The sequence below is a fragment of the Acartia tonsa genome, chromosome 12, assembly GCF_053477335.1.
Source record: "Acartia tonsa isolate MP-2025a chromosome 12, ASM5347733v1, whole genome shotgun sequence".
In the NCBI taxonomy this organism is placed as follows: Eukaryota; Metazoa; Arthropoda; class Copepoda; order Calanoida; family Acartiidae; genus Acartia; species Acartia tonsa.
Genome location: NC_137271.1, coordinates 37,624,144 through 37,642,992, shown reverse-complemented (window position 1 = coordinate 37,642,992; position 18,849 = coordinate 37,624,144). Strand labels below are relative to the sequence as shown.

At 29.8% G+C, this 18,849-nt stretch overlaps 1 protein-coding gene and 3 long non-coding RNA genes across 5 annotated transcripts; 1 reads left to right on the top strand and 3 right to left on the bottom strand.

Annotated features, from left to right (window-relative positions):
- Positions 1-267: 267 nt before the first annotated feature.
- Positions 268-9,265, bottom strand: LOC145333593 (uncharacterized). Of its 2 annotated transcripts, XR_013884543.1 has the most exons (10): positions 9,242-9,265; positions 8,869-8,935; positions 8,339-8,416; positions 7,204-7,322; positions 6,638-6,693; positions 5,895-5,998; positions 2,628-2,712; positions 2,186-2,234; positions 993-1,042; positions 268-337 (listed from the first exon to the last, which is right to left on the bottom strand). It is a non-coding gene; the product is annotated as an uncharacterized LOC145333593 (long non-coding RNA). The 2 variants fall into 2 exon arrangements; XR_013884542.1 differs by having other exon boundaries at positions 7,204-8,416.
- On the top strand, positions 2,596-12,942 carry LOC145333594 (uncharacterized). Its single transcript, XR_013884544.1, has 3 exons — positions 2,596-2,735; positions 10,972-11,091; positions 12,569-12,942. It is a non-coding gene; the product is annotated as an uncharacterized LOC145333594 (long non-coding RNA).
- LOC145333595 (uncharacterized) lies at positions 10,217-12,023 on the bottom strand. The gene is made up of 4 exons (XR_013884545.1): positions 11,697-12,023; positions 11,272-11,354; positions 11,015-11,061; positions 10,217-10,447 (listed from the first exon to the last, which is right to left on the bottom strand). It is a non-coding gene; the product is annotated as an uncharacterized LOC145333595 (long non-coding RNA).
- A 4,187-nt stretch (positions 12,943-17,129) lies between the features above and the next one.
- On the bottom strand, positions 17,130-18,849 carry LOC145333330 (uncharacterized). The gene is made up of 6 exons (XM_080178450.1): positions 18,656-18,849; positions 18,201-18,244; positions 17,888-17,949; positions 17,656-17,718; positions 17,523-17,558; positions 17,130-17,389 (listed from the first exon to the last, which is right to left on the bottom strand). The coding sequence occupies exons 1-6, from the start codon at positions 18,847-18,849 to the stop codon at positions 17,378-17,380; spliced, it is 411 nt and encodes a 136-aa protein (XP_080034576.1). The 3' UTR covers positions 17,130-17,377.

Here is an 18,849-nt window from a genome sequence, read left to right as displayed (position 1 = left end):
GTTGTTGCATATATTGTACATCCTTATACTATCCTTATATAAAAGTAACAGGGTGTGTGTCTGTTTGTACAGTATTGCTAATTGCCAACCTAATATGGATCTCCTTTAGATTTTTTTAAATAGCTGTTACAACAATACTAAAAATCTAAATGTATTCTAATTGTTAATGGTATAATTACATATTGGCATAAAAGAGCACCTTTTAAAAAGAAATAATGCCAAAAATTGAACGTCTCAACCACTACTAATTCCAAAAAATCTGTAAAAAGTAAGCTTTAAAACACTTACCTTCTAACATAGCTTGTCCTTGTCCAAAATGCAACATCCAAGTAGTATCCTATAAAATGTTTAATATTGTAACAAGGATAAAAAAGTTCAAAATCAACAAATCATTTATTCGTTCCTTTTTATCACATCTTTAAATTTAAAAACCACAACCATTTCCTTTATAATTAAACTTAAAATATTACAGGCCTTTGGTGGAAGAATGGTTGTCAGAATGAGATTGTATTAGGCAGTCAATGAACTTGTCACACACCAGGGTTCATAACCCAGTGACTCATACACTTGTTAGACAGAAGGAAAGTGAAAAAAGGGAAAGTTTTACCCTAAAAAGTGACAACCCCAATAAACAGTTATCCACAGATCAAAAACTAGACGTCTAGTATGCCAAATTTCACCATGTTAGAAAGAGAAAATATCAGTGATTTAGACGTCTAAAACCAACAACCATAAAAGGTTAGACGTCTGAGATGTGACAATCATAGCAACAGATAGCCAAGATGGCCATTAATTATGGTTAGAACCAGACGTCTAGGGGGCGCAACAAGCGTCCCCAAAAGTATAAAAGGAAGGGATTTCTGGAAATTCCTCACTCTTCTCATAGCCACCAAACTTAAAACACCTCACTTGTAGAACATAGTCCATAGAAAATTAATTCCAGATCTATAGAAATCCAGTAAGTTTTACTTCAAAGACTTTGGTTAAATTACCTTAATCATATCCAAAGGTACACCAAACATCAGTTGTTGAATTTGACTACCTGAAATAATTGACATTTGATAACAAGTTTATTAAGCCAAAGGTTTAAGTAATATTAATTAAAGCCTCAGTAATTCCAACACAATTGGTTGATTTTTAATTTTAAAATCCTAAGCTAAAGTTTTAAGTAACACTTATTTAAAGCCTCAGTAAACCTTTAACACCATTGGTTGATTTTAAAATTTAAATCCTAAGCTAAGTCTAAAATAACATTTATTTAAAGCCTCAGTAAACATTTAACACCATTGGTTGATTATTTAATTTTAAATCTTAAACTAAACATTAAGTAAAAGATTTGTTTTAAAGCCTCAGTAAAAGTCCGACGCTATTGATTGATTATCATTTTAAAATAAAGAACTAACTTTGAATAGTAATTAATACTTAAGTAATTAATAATCCATTGAGATAGGTATACCTATCACGTCTGTAATTAAGTATACATTAATTGATAATCCTTTGTGTTAAATAAGTTTTGTGTACAATTTTGTTTGGTTTTATTCTAAACTATTGCAACCATTTTGAATTTAAATTGTTCTGTCTTGTCCTTTAATTCATAAGTATAACTCCACCTTTTATATATCCAATATCATTAAAATCTTGAATTGTTTTGTCTTGTAAATAAATTCATAAGTATTATTCCACCATTTATATAAATCTAATATTATTAAATCTTGAGATCTTGTAATCTAATTAAAATCTAATTAATATCTTGTGATTGTTTTGTGTTTAAATAAGTCTTGTAAAATAAAATTATAAAATAATAAGGAATTAGTTATTAATTGGTAAACTCGTTTGAAAACTACTCTATAATTTACCTAGCTCGAATAAAACACTGTCAAGGGAATTAGTGGCAAGCCGTTAAGAAAGGGAGAACCTTATCGGTTAGAATTGGGTTTCCTTGAGAGTCGGGACTAGGATTAACTACTTACTGAACCAACATTTAAAGGATTGCTTTGCAGGTAGGAAGGCTGATAAGTACGTCTTCTAATTTCAAAGGATAGATAGGTTAAAATCTGCTCTTTTGATAACGCAAGGTATAGAATAGCGGTAAACGCTATCATCACTCCTACAGGTGGTGCGACCGTCCTTTTGAATCTTAGATAGATAAGAATTATTAAGAAAATTTTTAATTAAGTTCTCTTACCTTATTTTTCTATACGGACCCATAGCATTTTACCAAGAACATTGACTTCCTTGATATATACTTAATATTTTTGACAATCTATATCTTGTACAAGACAAAACAACTTCTCTATACTATCATATTACTATTTTTAATTGCGTCAATTGACACTAAAATAACAGCCAATAATTTAGTTTATAAACTTGAATTAGACAATTTAAAATCTGATAAAGCACTTGAAAATTTTGCTATTTTTTTGGATATAACTCAAAGGATACCTCTTATTTTTATTCTAATTGACATTATAACTTTAATTTGCTACTAATAAACTCTTTTCCAACTTTTTTTCATAGTTCTCGAATTCTTTTCCTATCGGATTGTGTATTCTACACCATTAATAAGTATTTCTAATTTGCTGTGAAAAACTTTCTGTGATAATAACTCTTAGTAATATTAAGGAGACCTGTGATTTCTGACGGATCCGGTATATAACACCACAACATCAACAGAGAAGAGTCCCGTCAAAACAGCGATCTTTGGTCTTCTACCTGAAAAACATTCAAAATTTTAGGTAAGTGTATTGCCTTATCTTTTATTATTTTCGTATCCTTATTAGGTTTAGTAGCTTTATCTATTTTTAATATACAATTGTTAAAAAGTTTTGCTGAATTTATAAATCAATTTTTCTCAACTTTTGAAAATATTATAAAACTAATTAAGTCAAAATATGACAAGCATCTTTAAAAGAAGCGAAAAATCCCCCTCGAGACCTACGTCACAGGCGGGGTCAATCACAATGGAATCTCAAAATACAGATAATAATTTAATAAATGATGATCATCATAATAATCTAATTACTGAAAATGTGGCAAAAACATTACAAGACCCTATCGGTCGATTACTTTTAAACCTAGCTAGCACTTCAATTGCTTTGAGTAAAAAATCTGACATTCCTGCTCCAAATCTTGATATAGAAGACATAAGTAATGATTATCAAGAACATTTACAACAAAATAAAAAACGCATTGAAAAAGAAATCAGAGAAGAAAAATTAAAATTAGATCACTTAATAAAAAATTATACAGCGGATAAAAAATTTACAACCATGGAAACTATAGTGGCCCCATCAAAATATTCTCCTACAGATATCTTAAACTGTTTTTAACCTATTTTTAAAACGTATATAAAAAATATACTATGACACCAGTAGAATGAGACTGCAGAGCCTAAATTTGAATTAAGTCCCCAATAAACTTTTTTGGGGGGATTTAAATATTAATTTTTACTGTTGCCGTGATCATTTTGACCGAAGCAAAAGGTCTTTTTTTTATTTGGGTAAAATTCGTAGCTTTTAGAGTGTTTTGCTTCATAAATATTGTATTCTGGTATAGAGTAAAATTAGGCCTTTTACTATAAAAATTCACTAAAAAGTTAATTCTTTATAATATATCAACGAATTAACATTAACATGTTTGTGTTCTCTCACTTATTTTAAAAACATAAAAAATGGCTGTAAAGGGTTAAATGACAACAAATGTTTATGCAATACAACAAATTTTTTTTTGTCACATATACAAATGTGTTATAAAATAAGATTATTCAAACTTATCTTTTAAAATAATTTTAAAAAGTATGTATTTTTTATGTGTATGGTTTTCATTCTTTTCATTTTAATTAAATAAAAATATTTAACTACATTGGAAATACGTCACTTTGTGAAAACACTCTTTTTTTGAATTGTAAAGAATTATATAAAACAAGACTTTTTATTGGTTAGATTTTAGAATTATTTGTTTTATTGTAAATGTTAGATTTTTCAATGAAATTAATTGTTTTGGGAAAAAAAAATATTTCCAATGAACAGAGTAATGTTTTTTTAATGTATCAATATAAAGTGAATTATATAAAAATGTTCTGTAAGCCACAATATTACCCGAAGTAAAAAAAAAGCTTTTGCTTCGGTCAAAATGATTACAGCAACACTAAAAATTAATTTTTAAATCCCCCAAAAAAAGTTTATTGGGGACTTAATTCAAATTTGGGCTCTGCAGTCTGATTCTATAGGTGTCCTAGTATATTTTTGACCCCCCATTCAAAAATAGGTTAAAAACAGTTTAACTCATGATGAGTATAAAAGAAACTTAGCTCATAATCTATTTCCAAAAAAACAATTCAACACTAAAAGTCCTTCCTCTCCTTCCATTGCTGAACATTTAACAAATCTTAACGAGTTTCAGGAGGACATGTGTTTATCAGAGGCTGAATTTAAAAGATTCTTACAAAAAAGTTTTACAAATGAACCTTATCAGTTTATATCTGATCAAATAAGCTCAAAATTGCCTATTAGCGATATCTATTCAAACCTATTAAAAAAATATGATACTCGCATAAATCCATTCCAAGCTAGAGATAAATTATTACAATATAATCCTCCCCCTAATTCAACTTTATCAAGTATTGAATCAGACATTCTTGAATTAGGGAACCGTGCGGCACTTATTCATGATGAAACCTCCAGAAATTCATGCTTTAATGCTGAAGTCATAAGTGCTTTAAAGAAAGCATTGCCCCGCCAATGCTCAGAGTACGTACTTAAAGCTGAAAAAGAGTGCAATGCTTACTACGGCCGTAACGCATCTTTTGCTGAATTTAGTACTTCATTAAAAGTTTATTCTGACCTCATAGATCTAGAATTAGAAAAACTTTATGCTAGCAAACCAATGAAGTCTATACATTTCAGCAAATACAATACACCTAGACACTCTGTAAATGCTTTAAATTTTGATGAAAATCGTAGATCTACGTATAATAACAATAATCACGCAAAATCTAGCTATAATAATTATAAAAATAATAGGCACTTCATCAATAATCTCGATATAGAAGATAATTATATATTTTATAATAATGGATCCAATTTCTCTAATTATAACAGGAGCTATATAAATTCATTAGATATTGGCGGGACGCCCCAATACTCTAGAAATTATTCAAATAACTCCAATAATAATAATAAAAATCATTATAATAATCAATCTTCTTATATAAATAGAAAGCCACAATATAATCCTGGTCAAAGTTACCAAAGAAATAATAATAGCAACAGAAATAACATTAATAATTACAGGAATAATAATAATTATAAAAATAATAATAATATAAACAATGCTAGCTATAGTAAACAGCCTCATAACCAATATAAAAATGGCCAATATAATCCGCAAAATTTTTCTAAACGTCTTAGAGACCAATTCTTCGATAATTTTGGTTCTCACAAATATCACCACAATAAACCTGTAGAAGAATATAAAAATAAAATTAATTGCCCTCTATGCGGTGATTCTGGGCATGAATCAACTAGATGCAGACAAATGCGTTTAGATAATGGTAAATTAAAAGTTCAGCCACCAACAAATGTACCTTGCACCATCTGCCTTAAAGCAACAAAAAATGAAATGAAACTTCTCCACCCTGAACACTTATGTTTTCGCAGACCCGCTTTTATTCAAGCTAAAAGGGAAGGAAAACACAGGGATTATGATATGAGAGTAGTGAATCAAGAATATAGAAATCGAATTAAATCACAATAGCAACTAAATGTGATTTCTTTAAACACCCTAAAATCTGACAAGCACCAACTTATTTTTATGGATCTAAAACCTACATATGGACGGAAACTATATATACCAATGTTAATACATCTAACTAATAATGACTATAGATCATGTACCTCTATGCTGGATACAGGTGCTGATTTATCTATTTGTTCTTTTTCTTATTTAAAAGATTTGTTTCCATACTTTGATGATGATGAATGGGATGACATGATTCAACCTACAAATATTAGTTTAAAGTCTTACACGGGTCACAAAATACCTTTATTAGGAACGATCGATTTTAAAGTTAAATTTGATTATAAAGATAAGCCACAAATTATTAAACTGTACATTGTTAAATTCCAAGATAGATTTCAATGCAAACACCCAGTTATTTTATCATTAACAGATTTTCTTAATTTAAACTTAATTATTAAAAGTCTTAAAGCCGATAATTATATGCAACCAATAGTATACAAATCAAATGATTTAGAACAAGAAATTCCTAGCTACTTTGATACTGATGAAAATTTAAATTTAGCTCATGCTTTTCTTAATGATTTTAAACCTAAAGAAATAACAGAAATCTATTTTCAATTATCCCCAGCTTCAAAATTTTTAGAAAACGATCACGTGATTATAAGTCAGGACCACATTCCTTACTCTCAGCATTATAATATTAAAATTTTTCCTTCAACTAGTTTTGTTCAAAGATACAGAAATAAAATGTCTGTAATAGCAAAAGTTCAAAATGTAGGACCTACGACTTATAATGGCGCAATCCAGGGATATATAGATTTTATTGAACAAAGCCAGGAACTTACTGTTATAAATCATATCTCCATAAATTCTTACATTGAGAATAAAATTAACTTACTGCATGAAGTCTCTTTCCTTGACAGTTCAATCACTCCAATAGGTGAAATCACTCTTCTAAAAAATATAGATGATAAAATTAAGACCGCAGACATAGATCAAAATATTTTTAATTTAGACTTTAACTTTGCAGAAGATTTTATAGGTAACCCAGATGCAATTAATAATGACGTAAAAGATCCAAAATATAGCTTGTCAGAAGAAAGGGATAGGATAGAGGAATCACCTATTACATTAACTAAAGAACAGGAAGATTCTTTCCTTGATGATAATGAAACAATACAATTAGGCTTTAAGCCAAACACTAAAGATATTGTACCTGAAGACTTACAACCCTCAGGTTTTTCAATTCCTTCAAATTATTACGAAAATGCATCAGACATTATATTAGAAAACAATTATGATGCTGAACACTGGCCATATATAAAAGACATTTTTATTGATAAATATCCACAAATAATCTCACTACACTCTCTGGACGCAGGTAAAATCAGCGACACTCTTGGTTTTTATAAAATTACACTTAAACCACATGTCTCTCTTCCAAAAACCAGAAAATGTTATTACCTGGCTCCAATGGAACTGGCACAGTTAAGAGAAATTCTTCGAATTCTTGAAAAACTTGGCATTGTCAGCAAAGCCAGCACATCAGGTTCGGAACTCAGTCAGTTTGCCAGTCCTTGTTTCTTAATTGCAAAATCAAATAAAGCTCAGACAGCAAGATTAGTTGTCAATTACAAACTACTTAACGAGCTTATAACCATAGAGCCTCCACTCATACCTACGGTTAGCTCAATCCTTAATAAATTAAGAGATGCTTCCTTTTACAGTGTCATAGACCTAAAAAATGCATTTAATTCCATAAGCATACATCCAGACTGCCGCAAGTACACCCAATTCGCAACACAAATTGGAGCCTATCAAATGAATTCACTATGCACAGGATTGGCCAGCTCTCCATCTATATTGGCTCGTTTCACAGATATGATCATTAATCATGTTCCTAGTAGAGATAAAAATAATACAATAATCTTCGATGACAATGGTTATCCTCTCATGTTGCCAGATTACCTGGATTTCTGTGACACCTACTACGACGACATTGTTGTCTTCACACCTGCAAAAGATACTTATGAGGAAAGTGTTAAATTTCATTTCCAATGCATAGAAAAATTAGTTTCTCGCTTAGCTTTTCACAAATGTAAAATCTCCATAGAAAAAGCATCCTTTTGTAAAAGCAAAATCAACATTTTGGGATGGTATGTGTGCAACAACTTTATACAAGCCGACCCCAAAAGGGTCGAAAAAGTGTTGCAAGCACCCATGCCAAAATCTAAAGAATGTCTGCAATCATATTTAGGTATGTTAAATTCTTTCAGAACAGTTTGTGGATTTGACGTATTTAAAGACATAAAACACATAACAGTACTCACAAGCGATAAAACAAAATTCATTATGAAAGATTCACATAAAAAAGTAATTATGGATTTAAATAAAACCTTATCATCAGCTCCATTGTACTCAAAAATTGTACAACCTGGAGTTCCCAAAATTCTTATGACAGATGCCGCCAGCGCATCAGGTTCTCAGTATAGCTGCGTCCTAGCACAAATTATTCCAGCAAAATTCCCAAAATTAAAAGTCCCAGAATACATCAACATGGACGATAAAACACACAGAATAATTTATGATTTAAAATTACCTTATAAACCTATCTTTTATCCAAGAGCAGACCAATCTCACAAAGCATTCATGGCAGACTTAAAAACATCTCAACCACCTAAACATGAATATCTATTAGATAAAACTTTAGGATATGGTGAAGATGTAAAAAACTCTTTTAGTCATAGTCTCAAGTTATTACTAAAAGTCTCAAATTGCCCTACAGAATTCAATACAATTTGTAAGAAAATGGTGACCTATATTAGGGACCACATCCTCCACCCGCAGATATTAGAAAACACATACATGTCAAACCGTCATATGATGAAAGATTTCATTAAAAATATGGAAAACGGAGAAATTTCCATAGACAAAGATTTAAATGTTTTTGATGCTCTAGCACGTGTACTATACAAATCAGTAATAATAATAAACTCAACAGATAAATTCAATAACCAAAAACAAATTATCTTTAATGCACCTAAACTTAAAAGTGCAGCACCCCTCATTTTTCTACTTTATGAATCAAAAGACACTCTAATTGTAAGACCAGCAATAAATATTTCTTACCCAGAATATCAGCTCAGCAAACACAGAGGAACTTTTGAAATTATCTGTTATCACACAAAGTCTATACCTGAAACAGTAGAAAGTAATGCTATATATACTCTAGAACTTAATGCACTTCTAGATGCCTTACATGCTACGGAGCACCTTCGAGGCTTCGACCCAACTCTAGCATTATGTGACAATAAAACAGTCCTCTGGATGTATAATGAAGGAGTCACAAAATCATGTAGAAAAATGAAACGATGGGGATTAATTATTAAACATGACCATAAAACTGTCACACTTGCATTTTTAAGTTCAAAAAACAACCCAGCAGATTATCTAAGTAGAAAATTTCAAGTTCCAAAACATGAAAGAGTAAAAATACAATTACCTCTGTATGTGAAGGACAGCTTAGACGACAATATGCCTGCTGAGGAGATGTCCATTGGCGACTGGGCCAAATGGGTAGTACAACATCCACAGTTTGTTGAGTACAAAGATCCAAAACCTGAAAAATCATTATCAGTCAACAACATTACAGCATACTCCATTCCTGAAGTACATATTAACCTCTTATCTCAAATCTCTAGAGAAAAATTTGAAAAAGATTTTAAAGAGACAAAACTCAGCAAAAAAGTCTTAGGCTCTAGTCTTTCATACAATAAAATAATTGAAAATTTAACTTCAATCTTTCAACCATTGAAAGATTTAGAAAAAATTCTAACCACTCAAAGAATTATTGATGAACAAAAATTAGAATACAAAGACATTTACATCCAAGCATTAACGGAAGACACTTATGTACATAACAATAATAAATACAAAATTAAAAATGCACTTTTATATTACATTGACAAAGATGACATTCCAAAACTCTATATTCCTTCTAAGCTATTATATGCATATATAGCTTCTGCTCACCTGGCTACGAACCATTCTGGCAAAGATAAAATGATTCTTAATCTCCAAAATTATTTTCATCCTCGCCTAAAAGAATATGTTGATAAATTTACAAAAACTTGTTATGCATGTCAGCTTGTAAATCAGTACTCTAAAAATGAAAAATTAGGATTCTATCCAATCAGTGACCAGGCAGGTGAAATTTTACACATGGACCTAATAGAAAGTCTTCCTAGTAGTAGTGGTTTTGTGCATATACTGATTGTAAAATGTCCAGCTACAAATTTCATTAATTGCTTCCCCGTAGTCAATAAGACAAGCGAGGAATTCTTACATATTTTTCAAAATTACATATTTCAATTTTGGCACCCAAAAAGCATACTTGCTGACAACGCCCCATTCTTTGTATCAAAAAAGACAATCTCAACTTTAGCTTTCTTAAAATGTAGGATGTTTTATTCCTCAGCCTTCTCAGGATTTAGCCATGGAGGGATAGAAAGATACGTGGGGCTGTTTAAAACATATTTCAAAAAAGTCTTGGCAATTAGTCCGTCATTCAATTGGAGTTTCCTCTGCTGCTCTGTCAGTCTATTGCATAATACCTCAAAAATTCACAAAACAGGCTACTCTCCAGCTGAACTCATCTTCGGACCAGGTGTACATTTGTCAGAAAATCCGCTTCTATCAGACAACCTACCTAAAATACATCCAAATGCTCATATCCACATTGACCAAATAAAAGAAAAACATAACTTTCTACAAAAAATATGGAAAGAAGCACAATTAAAAATTGAAAAAGTTAATGTAGATAGAACAACATACAAAAATAAAAATAGAATCACCAGAGATTATAAAATTGGAGACATTGTATTTGTAAAAGATCAATCCAAAATCTTAGGTAATACACGACCGTTAAAAACAACTTATTATCAAACACCCTTTGTTATTGTACAACTCCCTGAAAAAGCTGTAGTAGTAAAAGCTATATCTAATTTAAATAATAAACAATTAAGAAGAAACAGGAATGAGATAAAAAAATACATTCCTTCAGACCCCCTATTTGACCCCCTCCCCCCTTCTGTTAGAAATATTTGCCTAAAACAGTATGAGGATATAAATAAAGAAGAATTAGATAATCTTTTATCATCAGATAATATAGTTCTTGAAGAAATATTTAACACACCTGAGGAAATTATTGACGACGAAATTGCAATTGTTAAGGAACTTGAGAACGGAGTTGTCCCCATAGAGCCCGTTGACCTACCTGAAGACCACAACGACGAAGACAAACAGATTGTAACAAGATCAGCCCTTAAAAAAGCACAAAATCAGAATAAAAAGGTAAATTTTAATTCAAAAGTTGATATTAAGATTTTTAATTCATAATGCTATTAAAATATCTTTTAATATTAATCCTTCCATCGTCAATATTTTCTTTGCAATTTTTCTTAATCGACACTATTACTACTAATATGTATGATTATAAATTTGAAACGATTATAAAACTTGAATGTAAATTACCTGATATTAACAAAATTAATACAACAGTATTCAATATTTATGATCAAGCAAATACAAAATTCCCATTGCCTGCAAGTAACGACCTACAATATAACACGCTAATAACAAATGAGTATTATGTACATTTATCATTAGTAAATACTCAGATACAAAAAATTATGGAAATAAACAAAAAATTTACTGAATTACAGCAATATTACACACAAGAGGTTCCATCGCCTTATCACCAATCTGGTAAATTTGAAGTATCTGAGAAATTTTTAAATGATACCCTTAACGCATTAGACTATTTAAATGCGGTCACAAAAATAACATTTGATAAATATCCTACTTGGGACGCTTTTAAAGCCAACAGTCAATCCTTTACATCAATTATTATCCAATTTCGATTTATACAAGAAACACTAAGTTATTTATTTACTAACCTGGACTCACATTATGAAGCCATAAAACAAGCCAAACAAAACATAATCACAGATCGCTTGGCCTCTGCCATCTCGACTTTTGAATACAACACACCTAAAACAGACATTAAAATAATTGATTCATTTATTAAGGATGGTATACCTACGTATTATATTAAAAAGATTGAATATCACAACCAAAAAACAGGAAACAAACTACTTCCTGTATATTATAATAATTTTGGTTTAGAAGAAGGTTATCTTTTTGATCCTTCATTACATAAATATATTAAGCCATCAGATAAATCTTTATCTTATAAACAAAGGATAAATCTTAATAAATGTCTAACAGCCTTAAACTCAGAAAATTTTAATGATACATTAAAATTTTGTGAATTTCAATATAACCCATCAAATACTTTTACACCAACAAATGAAGGAGTTTTGCTTCATAAAGCCAGCCAATTAACTATTAATGCTATAAATAATCAATTAAATGTTGATTTAGCTCAATCAGACTTACCTGCGCATATAACTTTTGATGGTAATTTATCATTCATAGACATGGAGATTGGTTTAGTATCCTTCAAGCGTAACTCAGCAATAGATGTCGAGGAATCTACATTTTCTCACAATAGAATAGATTACATGACAGATTATTTAAGAAAAAAAGAAGATAAAGTTAAAAATAATCTGACATTTCCTGAATATGTTGAAGATAATTACGTAGGCATATTAATTGACATTTCAGCTGTAGGATTAGTAGTTATTCTCGTAGCCATAGTGCAAAAACTTTTCCTCAAATCTACACGTCATTGTAAAAGAGTTCCAATGGAAAATAACATTATTAAAATGGTAAGAAAAAATCATGCATAATTCTTTTTTTGTTTCAGATGTATAACATATCCAGCACCATCAGAAACAATATATTGAACGTGGACGAAATAATAGACAGATCCTTATTAAAATTTAAACACCTTACGCCAGCTGAAAAAGATCTTTTTAGAGATAGAATCTTAAAACCTAATCTAGAGATCATTATAAAACATAAAGACCTCATTTTTATTTCTAATTTATGTAATGCCGCTATTATCTATAAACAGCTAAATCCTACAATAAATTTTGCACCTAGAGTGCTTAATTTCATCCTCCGAAATCATCTGCCTTATTTCTACTATGTATTTTACATATTCTTTGATGCTATGTCTATTTCAGAACGTAAAAAATTCGGATTTGACATCAATCTTTATAGCGACACATTTTTTAGAAATACGACAAATGATACTATTTAAATTACAATTTTGTTTGTGTATTTATTAATATAAATTATTGTACATTATTTCTGTTATACTTTTCTTTTTTTAACCTTTATCGATTCCAACCAATTCAAACTAATCATATGAGTAAATCTAAGCTATATACTACACACTTTAATAATTCAATGCATCTAAGCATATTTCTATTGAATTACATTCCTTAATATCCACCATATTAATTGATTAACTAACTTAAGTCCCAAGCATCAATTTATAATTAACCCTTCCTAATAATAAGTATAATTAATCTAATCTCGAAATCGATTCACCCTAATTATTGTATAATATGTTTTTAACAATTACTGTGTACATACCCCCCCATACTGGAATCGACCCATTCTAATTTAGCCTAAGCTGTATAGAACACGCTTAATCTTTTTCTAATATACATAAACACGTTTCCGCGTCTAGCAAATAATTTTCTCCTTTCGTACCTAATAATATTCTTTTATATATATATACGTGAAATTAAACCTTTAATTATCTTATTATCTATCTGTTTAATTGTAACACTGCCTTTTTATTTTCATTAAATAAAATCTCTGACCTAATCTTTATTTTTTTTACTAAGCAATATAAAACACGCTTTGCATTAAACCTTCAAACGCTCATTTATTTATTTTATCAAAGTAACGAACAGTTCGAATTAACTTCTCACCTGTATATTAATCTCATTGTTAAGTATTATGAAGCATTTTTTAACTTATAATCCTACGAAATAGAAAAATTAAACATTCTATTCTTAACTAATAACTTCTTTAATCGCATTATTACCTGTTTTTATTAAATACTAAGCATTATAGAACACGCAATTTTCACCGCTCTCCTCTAATGAAATCCAAGCTCTATTATTCATACCTTTAAGCCGTTTATAATTCCATGTTAAAATCGATCCAATATTTACATATAAGATAAATTCCATACTATTAAGAAATTTTTTTTTCTAATCTAAGCTTTATAGAACATTCTTGCAAACAAATATTCAATAACGGTTAACTTATTTCCATCCTGTAATACAAATTTCTAGTCCTTCTTGATTGCTAACATAAATCTTCAGATATTTGGCCAACGGTTTCTCTACATCTATTTTCGGCAGATGAAAACTTCTTGTCAATTTTCTTACCAAATATTTACCGCATAAATCTTACAACCTACCATTTAAATTAATGTTTATAACCATAAAGATAACGAAATCTCAATATTTATCTAAATATCTTAATACCACCCCATAAATTTTATAACCCCCTCACCTCCGCACAAGCTTATTGTATCCTCGTGCCATAAATCTTTTTTGGTCCACTAAACACACAAGTTAAATTGCCCCTACTTATTTCTAACCAAAATTTTACAATGTATTTTTCACCCATTGTATTCAAACTAACCTGCTCCTACTCAATAAACTTTAATCTTACTTTCAACCACTTAATAGTACAAATTTTAGAATTATATTCGAAATAAATACAACTTTTTTTTTTAATCTTAATCAAAATAACTAGGTATTACGTTTTAAATTGGTTTATCATAACACCTTTTCTTTTCATAAAATCAGTTTTTTTTACGAGATCTTAAAAGCAGATTTACATTAAAATTTATGTATCGGAAATATACAACTAGGTATTATCAAATTAAGAAAAAAGACGCAATCGATTAATCGTCTTTATCTTTTAAAACGACCATTTAAAGATTAATATTTTAATTAAGATTTGAAAACATTCAACCTTTATGATCTTTTAAAATAAATTCTGACCTCGAAATTTCCGTAAATTTAAAACAATTTTTATTCCAAAGAAGTGAAAAATTTTTTAAAACATTTTTCTTTCACTAAAACTAGTTCCAATCTTTCCGAAACATTTATAAAGAATCAAACAATATTCATAAGAAAACATTCACCTCGAAATTATTTTATTACACTCTCTTGTTTAATTCTTTATCAAATTTTAATTTATTAATTTACAGATAAAATAAGAAAAGAAAACGTGAGATTTATAAACCACTTTTATTTTAATTTTCGTCTTAAAACAACGTTACATAAATTTCTGTCACATAATTACTAAAAACAGGTACAAGTTCTTTTGAAATATAAGCGTAATTTAGTCAAATGCTCTAATCTTTTATATACAAATTTCTTAGGTACAATTTTTTTATCACAAGAATGCTAATAATATTATAAAACGATCTTTTCTAAACTTTAAAATCTTTAAAAATTGCAAATTTTAGTTTAATTTATACAAACTTTACATATTTACAAACAAAATTTTGAAAATTTACATCCTTGTTTAAAATAATGAAGATAAATACAGATTTCCACTAGCTTCTCTCAAAATATTTTAACACCATAACCCATAAATCTTATAGTACAAAAGAATGATTCCCCTTAATACAACAGATTTTAAACGCTACTTGATTTACATAGCACTTAACTAACACCCATAATTCTTCTTGTTCCCTTTAATTAACCATCTATTCAAATAAATTATTTCCGATACGTTAAGAAGCTAATAAAAATCTATTTTTACCAACATTTATACAAATAGGTGTTAAATTAATGTATCTCGAAACAAATTTCTTTCCTTGGTTTTACCAATATCAATTTAATGATGAATTAAAATCAATCATATTTTACTTCTGTTATTATACAGTGGTGTGTCTTTCGTTTAACATTCCTGAAGAATATTCTAAATTTTTAACGATTTTATTTAAACCCTCCATCCAACCCACGCCATTAAAATGACGCACTCCATTTTTAACTTTTACTTAAATTTTACGCAAATACTTAACAAATATATTTAAGTTTCATAATTCCGAAGATAAAGACTTTCTTAAAATACTACGGTATAAATTCTCCAGGACGTCCAAACCTTGAGACACACACCTGATAATAAAGAACTTTTGAATATCAAATTTTGAATTTTAAAAACAGAAATAGTCCTTTAATTTAACTTTAAACCAAAATCTTAACACCAAATCTTAAATATTTTATCTTAAATAACTTTAAGAATTTAGTCAAAGACTAAAATTCTTTTATTTTTTGAGAAAAAGCCATTCCAAACCTGACAATAGTGCATAAATAAATTAACCCCCTAAATTTATTTAAAATTACTTTCAAAGCACTAAACTCTAAATCCTTATTCCATACATATTTCCCCTAATTTTACAACCTTTAAATTTCCCTTCAAATCCCTTGATAAATTTTTCTTTACACTTACTTTCATTCCAATAATAAATCTAACGATACCCATCAATATTAAGATATAATGTTCAATAGCCTAAACCCCCCCCCTCCAAACCAAATGTTATTCAGTTGTCAGGAATGTAGTGGTCTTTTCCTCTAAAAATATACATCATAATAATACATAGGTTAATAACATTCTAGTAAAGATTTTCTCATTTTTAATTTCATCCTACCTTAAATCCTTGCGCCCGAGAAGAAATATTAATTCCTTAAATTTTAAAATATCCCACCTTAAAATTAAATTCGTCCTAAATCTCTGCGCCCGAAAAGAAATCTTAATTCTTTAAATTTTATTCCCCCCCCCAAATTTAACCCCCACCTTAAAATTAATTTCATCCTAACCTAAATCCTTGCGCCCGAGAAGAAATATTAACACCTTAAATTTTAAAATATCCCAACTTAAAATTAAATTCGTCCTAAATCTCTGCGCCCGAAAAGAAATCTTAATTCTTTAAATTTTATTCCCCCCCCCAAATTTAACCCCCACCTTAAAATTAATTTCATCCTAACCTAAATCCTTGCGCCCGAGAAGAAATATTAACTCCTTAAATTTTAAAATATCCCACCTTAAAATTAAATTCGTCCTAAATCTCTGCGCCCGAAAAGAAATCTTAATTCTTTCAATTTTATTACCCCCCCCAAATTTAACCCCCAACTTAAAATTAAATTCGTCCTAACTTAAATCTCTGCGCCCGAAAAGAAATCTTAATTCTTTCAATTTTATTACCCCCCCCCAAATTTAACCCCCCACCTTTCCGAACATTTTTTACAATTAAAATTACGTATTTAAATACCTACCCATAATTTTTTTACTTTCGTTTCCTTTTATCCTGTAAAATTTCTTTCCATTCATATACTAAACCACTACAATCCTTTATTCTACAACCTCCCCCCCCTATTTTTCTCCCCCCCCTAAAAGTTAATACAATCCAACATATTTTTTTCCTTATCCAACTGCTAATCCTAAATTAAATACGTACCCTAAACTTAAACCCTCCTAACAAATAAATAACTTAACCCATCGAAAATCTCTACTTATGTTTTACCTAAATTTAGCCCTAGTATTTTTAAGAAGAAAAACATTTTTAAACTAACCCCCCCCAACTATGTTGAAATGTGGGTAGTGGTAATTCTTCTTAGAAATAACAGACGCTTCAAACCTCATCCTAAAATATTAAATAAGATTTTAATCAAGAAATTTACTAACTAAACCTATAAATAACTTAAGAAATTATTTTAACTACTTATTAATATCCTTCAAAATCCCCTCCCACACCAATAAATGAAATACAAACTTACAAAATTAATCCGTCTCGGCTCGAACGCAGTTAACCTCTAAAATAATAAAGTATTCTTAAAGAACCGAATAAAATTGCATAATATTCTTTAAAGCTTAACTACCTACCATTAATAAATTAAACCCTATTCTTACCTTTCTCACCAGGCCGGGACGGGGCTGAGTGCAGGTCTTGGCGCTGGCGCTGACAGGTTCCAGCTAAAAAAAATATTATATTTTTTAAGTTTTCCTTCAATATTTCGTTTTTTATGTATTTTTTCTTGCATTATAACTCTTAAATTGTATATCTTTTTTGATTATATTGCATCTCCCTTTTAATTATATTCGACAAAATAATTATTTCTTTTCCAGAATCTAAAAAATGTACCTGGATTAATTCACCCGCAGCACCTCCAGACCCGACAACATCGTTGATATCTCGGTTGGCAACTAAAAAGAAAACATTCAATCTATGAAAACTGTTATCAACCATACTGATGAACTAAACCCAGCCCAATTTATCGGTATTTTGATAGCAATCTTATTTTTACTGCCGGTAGCAATTATTCTAGTGACGGCCCTAATCTCGTCCGTATTATTTTACATTTATGGTACCTACAAACTAATAAACTACCTGTTTAAACGTTTCATTTTAAACAATCAAGCCCAATTCCCATTCGAAATTTAAGAACAAATCTTACCGGTGGATTGTCTCCATAAGCGCTTGAACAGCATCCGAAACAACCTGAAACAACAAAAAAATATTAGATGTATGAACTAATCATCCACGGATCACCATACTTTAAAATAGAACAAATAAAGGCAGACTACTACTTAACCTCCCTTACATCATTTGTTATCCTGCCAGGACATACCAAGCTTGATTCCAAGATTGAAATTCAATTTGATGAAAAATTTATATGCTTAATACAGCTTGAACGCCCTCAACTGGAACATGGTTTACTATTACAAGCAATAGACTTCCCGAATGGAATTTTAAATATAGATTTAGTCAACTTAAAAAACACACCCTTCTTTGTTGAAGCCAACACAAAAATAGCAAAGATAAACTTCACACAAAAACAATTTCTTGACTGCTACTTTGTTTTCAAAAATAACGATATTAACCAACAATAAAAATTTTTTTTTTACTTACATTGAGAGAACGCAGATCGCAATAACACTGCCCCCCACCACCACATTTATCGTCAGAGTATTGCCAGCCCCACCGGACAACACAGTTCCCCCGTCTCCTCCATCCCCCTCATACTCCGATTTAAAATCGCCGACCCCCAGCTCCTGACCCCCAGTTTCATCACCCACATCGAACAAAACAGAATAGATATCCAT

Bases quoted from the DNA above. Each gene is read 5' to 3' on its own strand.
- LOC145333330 (XM_080178450.1), bottom strand. From the start codon at position 18,849: ATGGATATCTATTCTGTTTTGTTCGATGTGGGTGATGAAACTGGGGGT. The intron at 18,245-18,655 runs GTAAGTAAAAAA...TTGTTGTTTCAG, and splicing joins GCGATCTGCGTTCTCTCAAT to GTTGTTTCGGATGCTGTTCA. The intron at 17,950-18,200 runs GTAAGATTTGTT...TTTTCTTTTTAG, and splicing joins CTTATGGAGACAATCCACCG to TTGCCAACCGAGATATCAAC.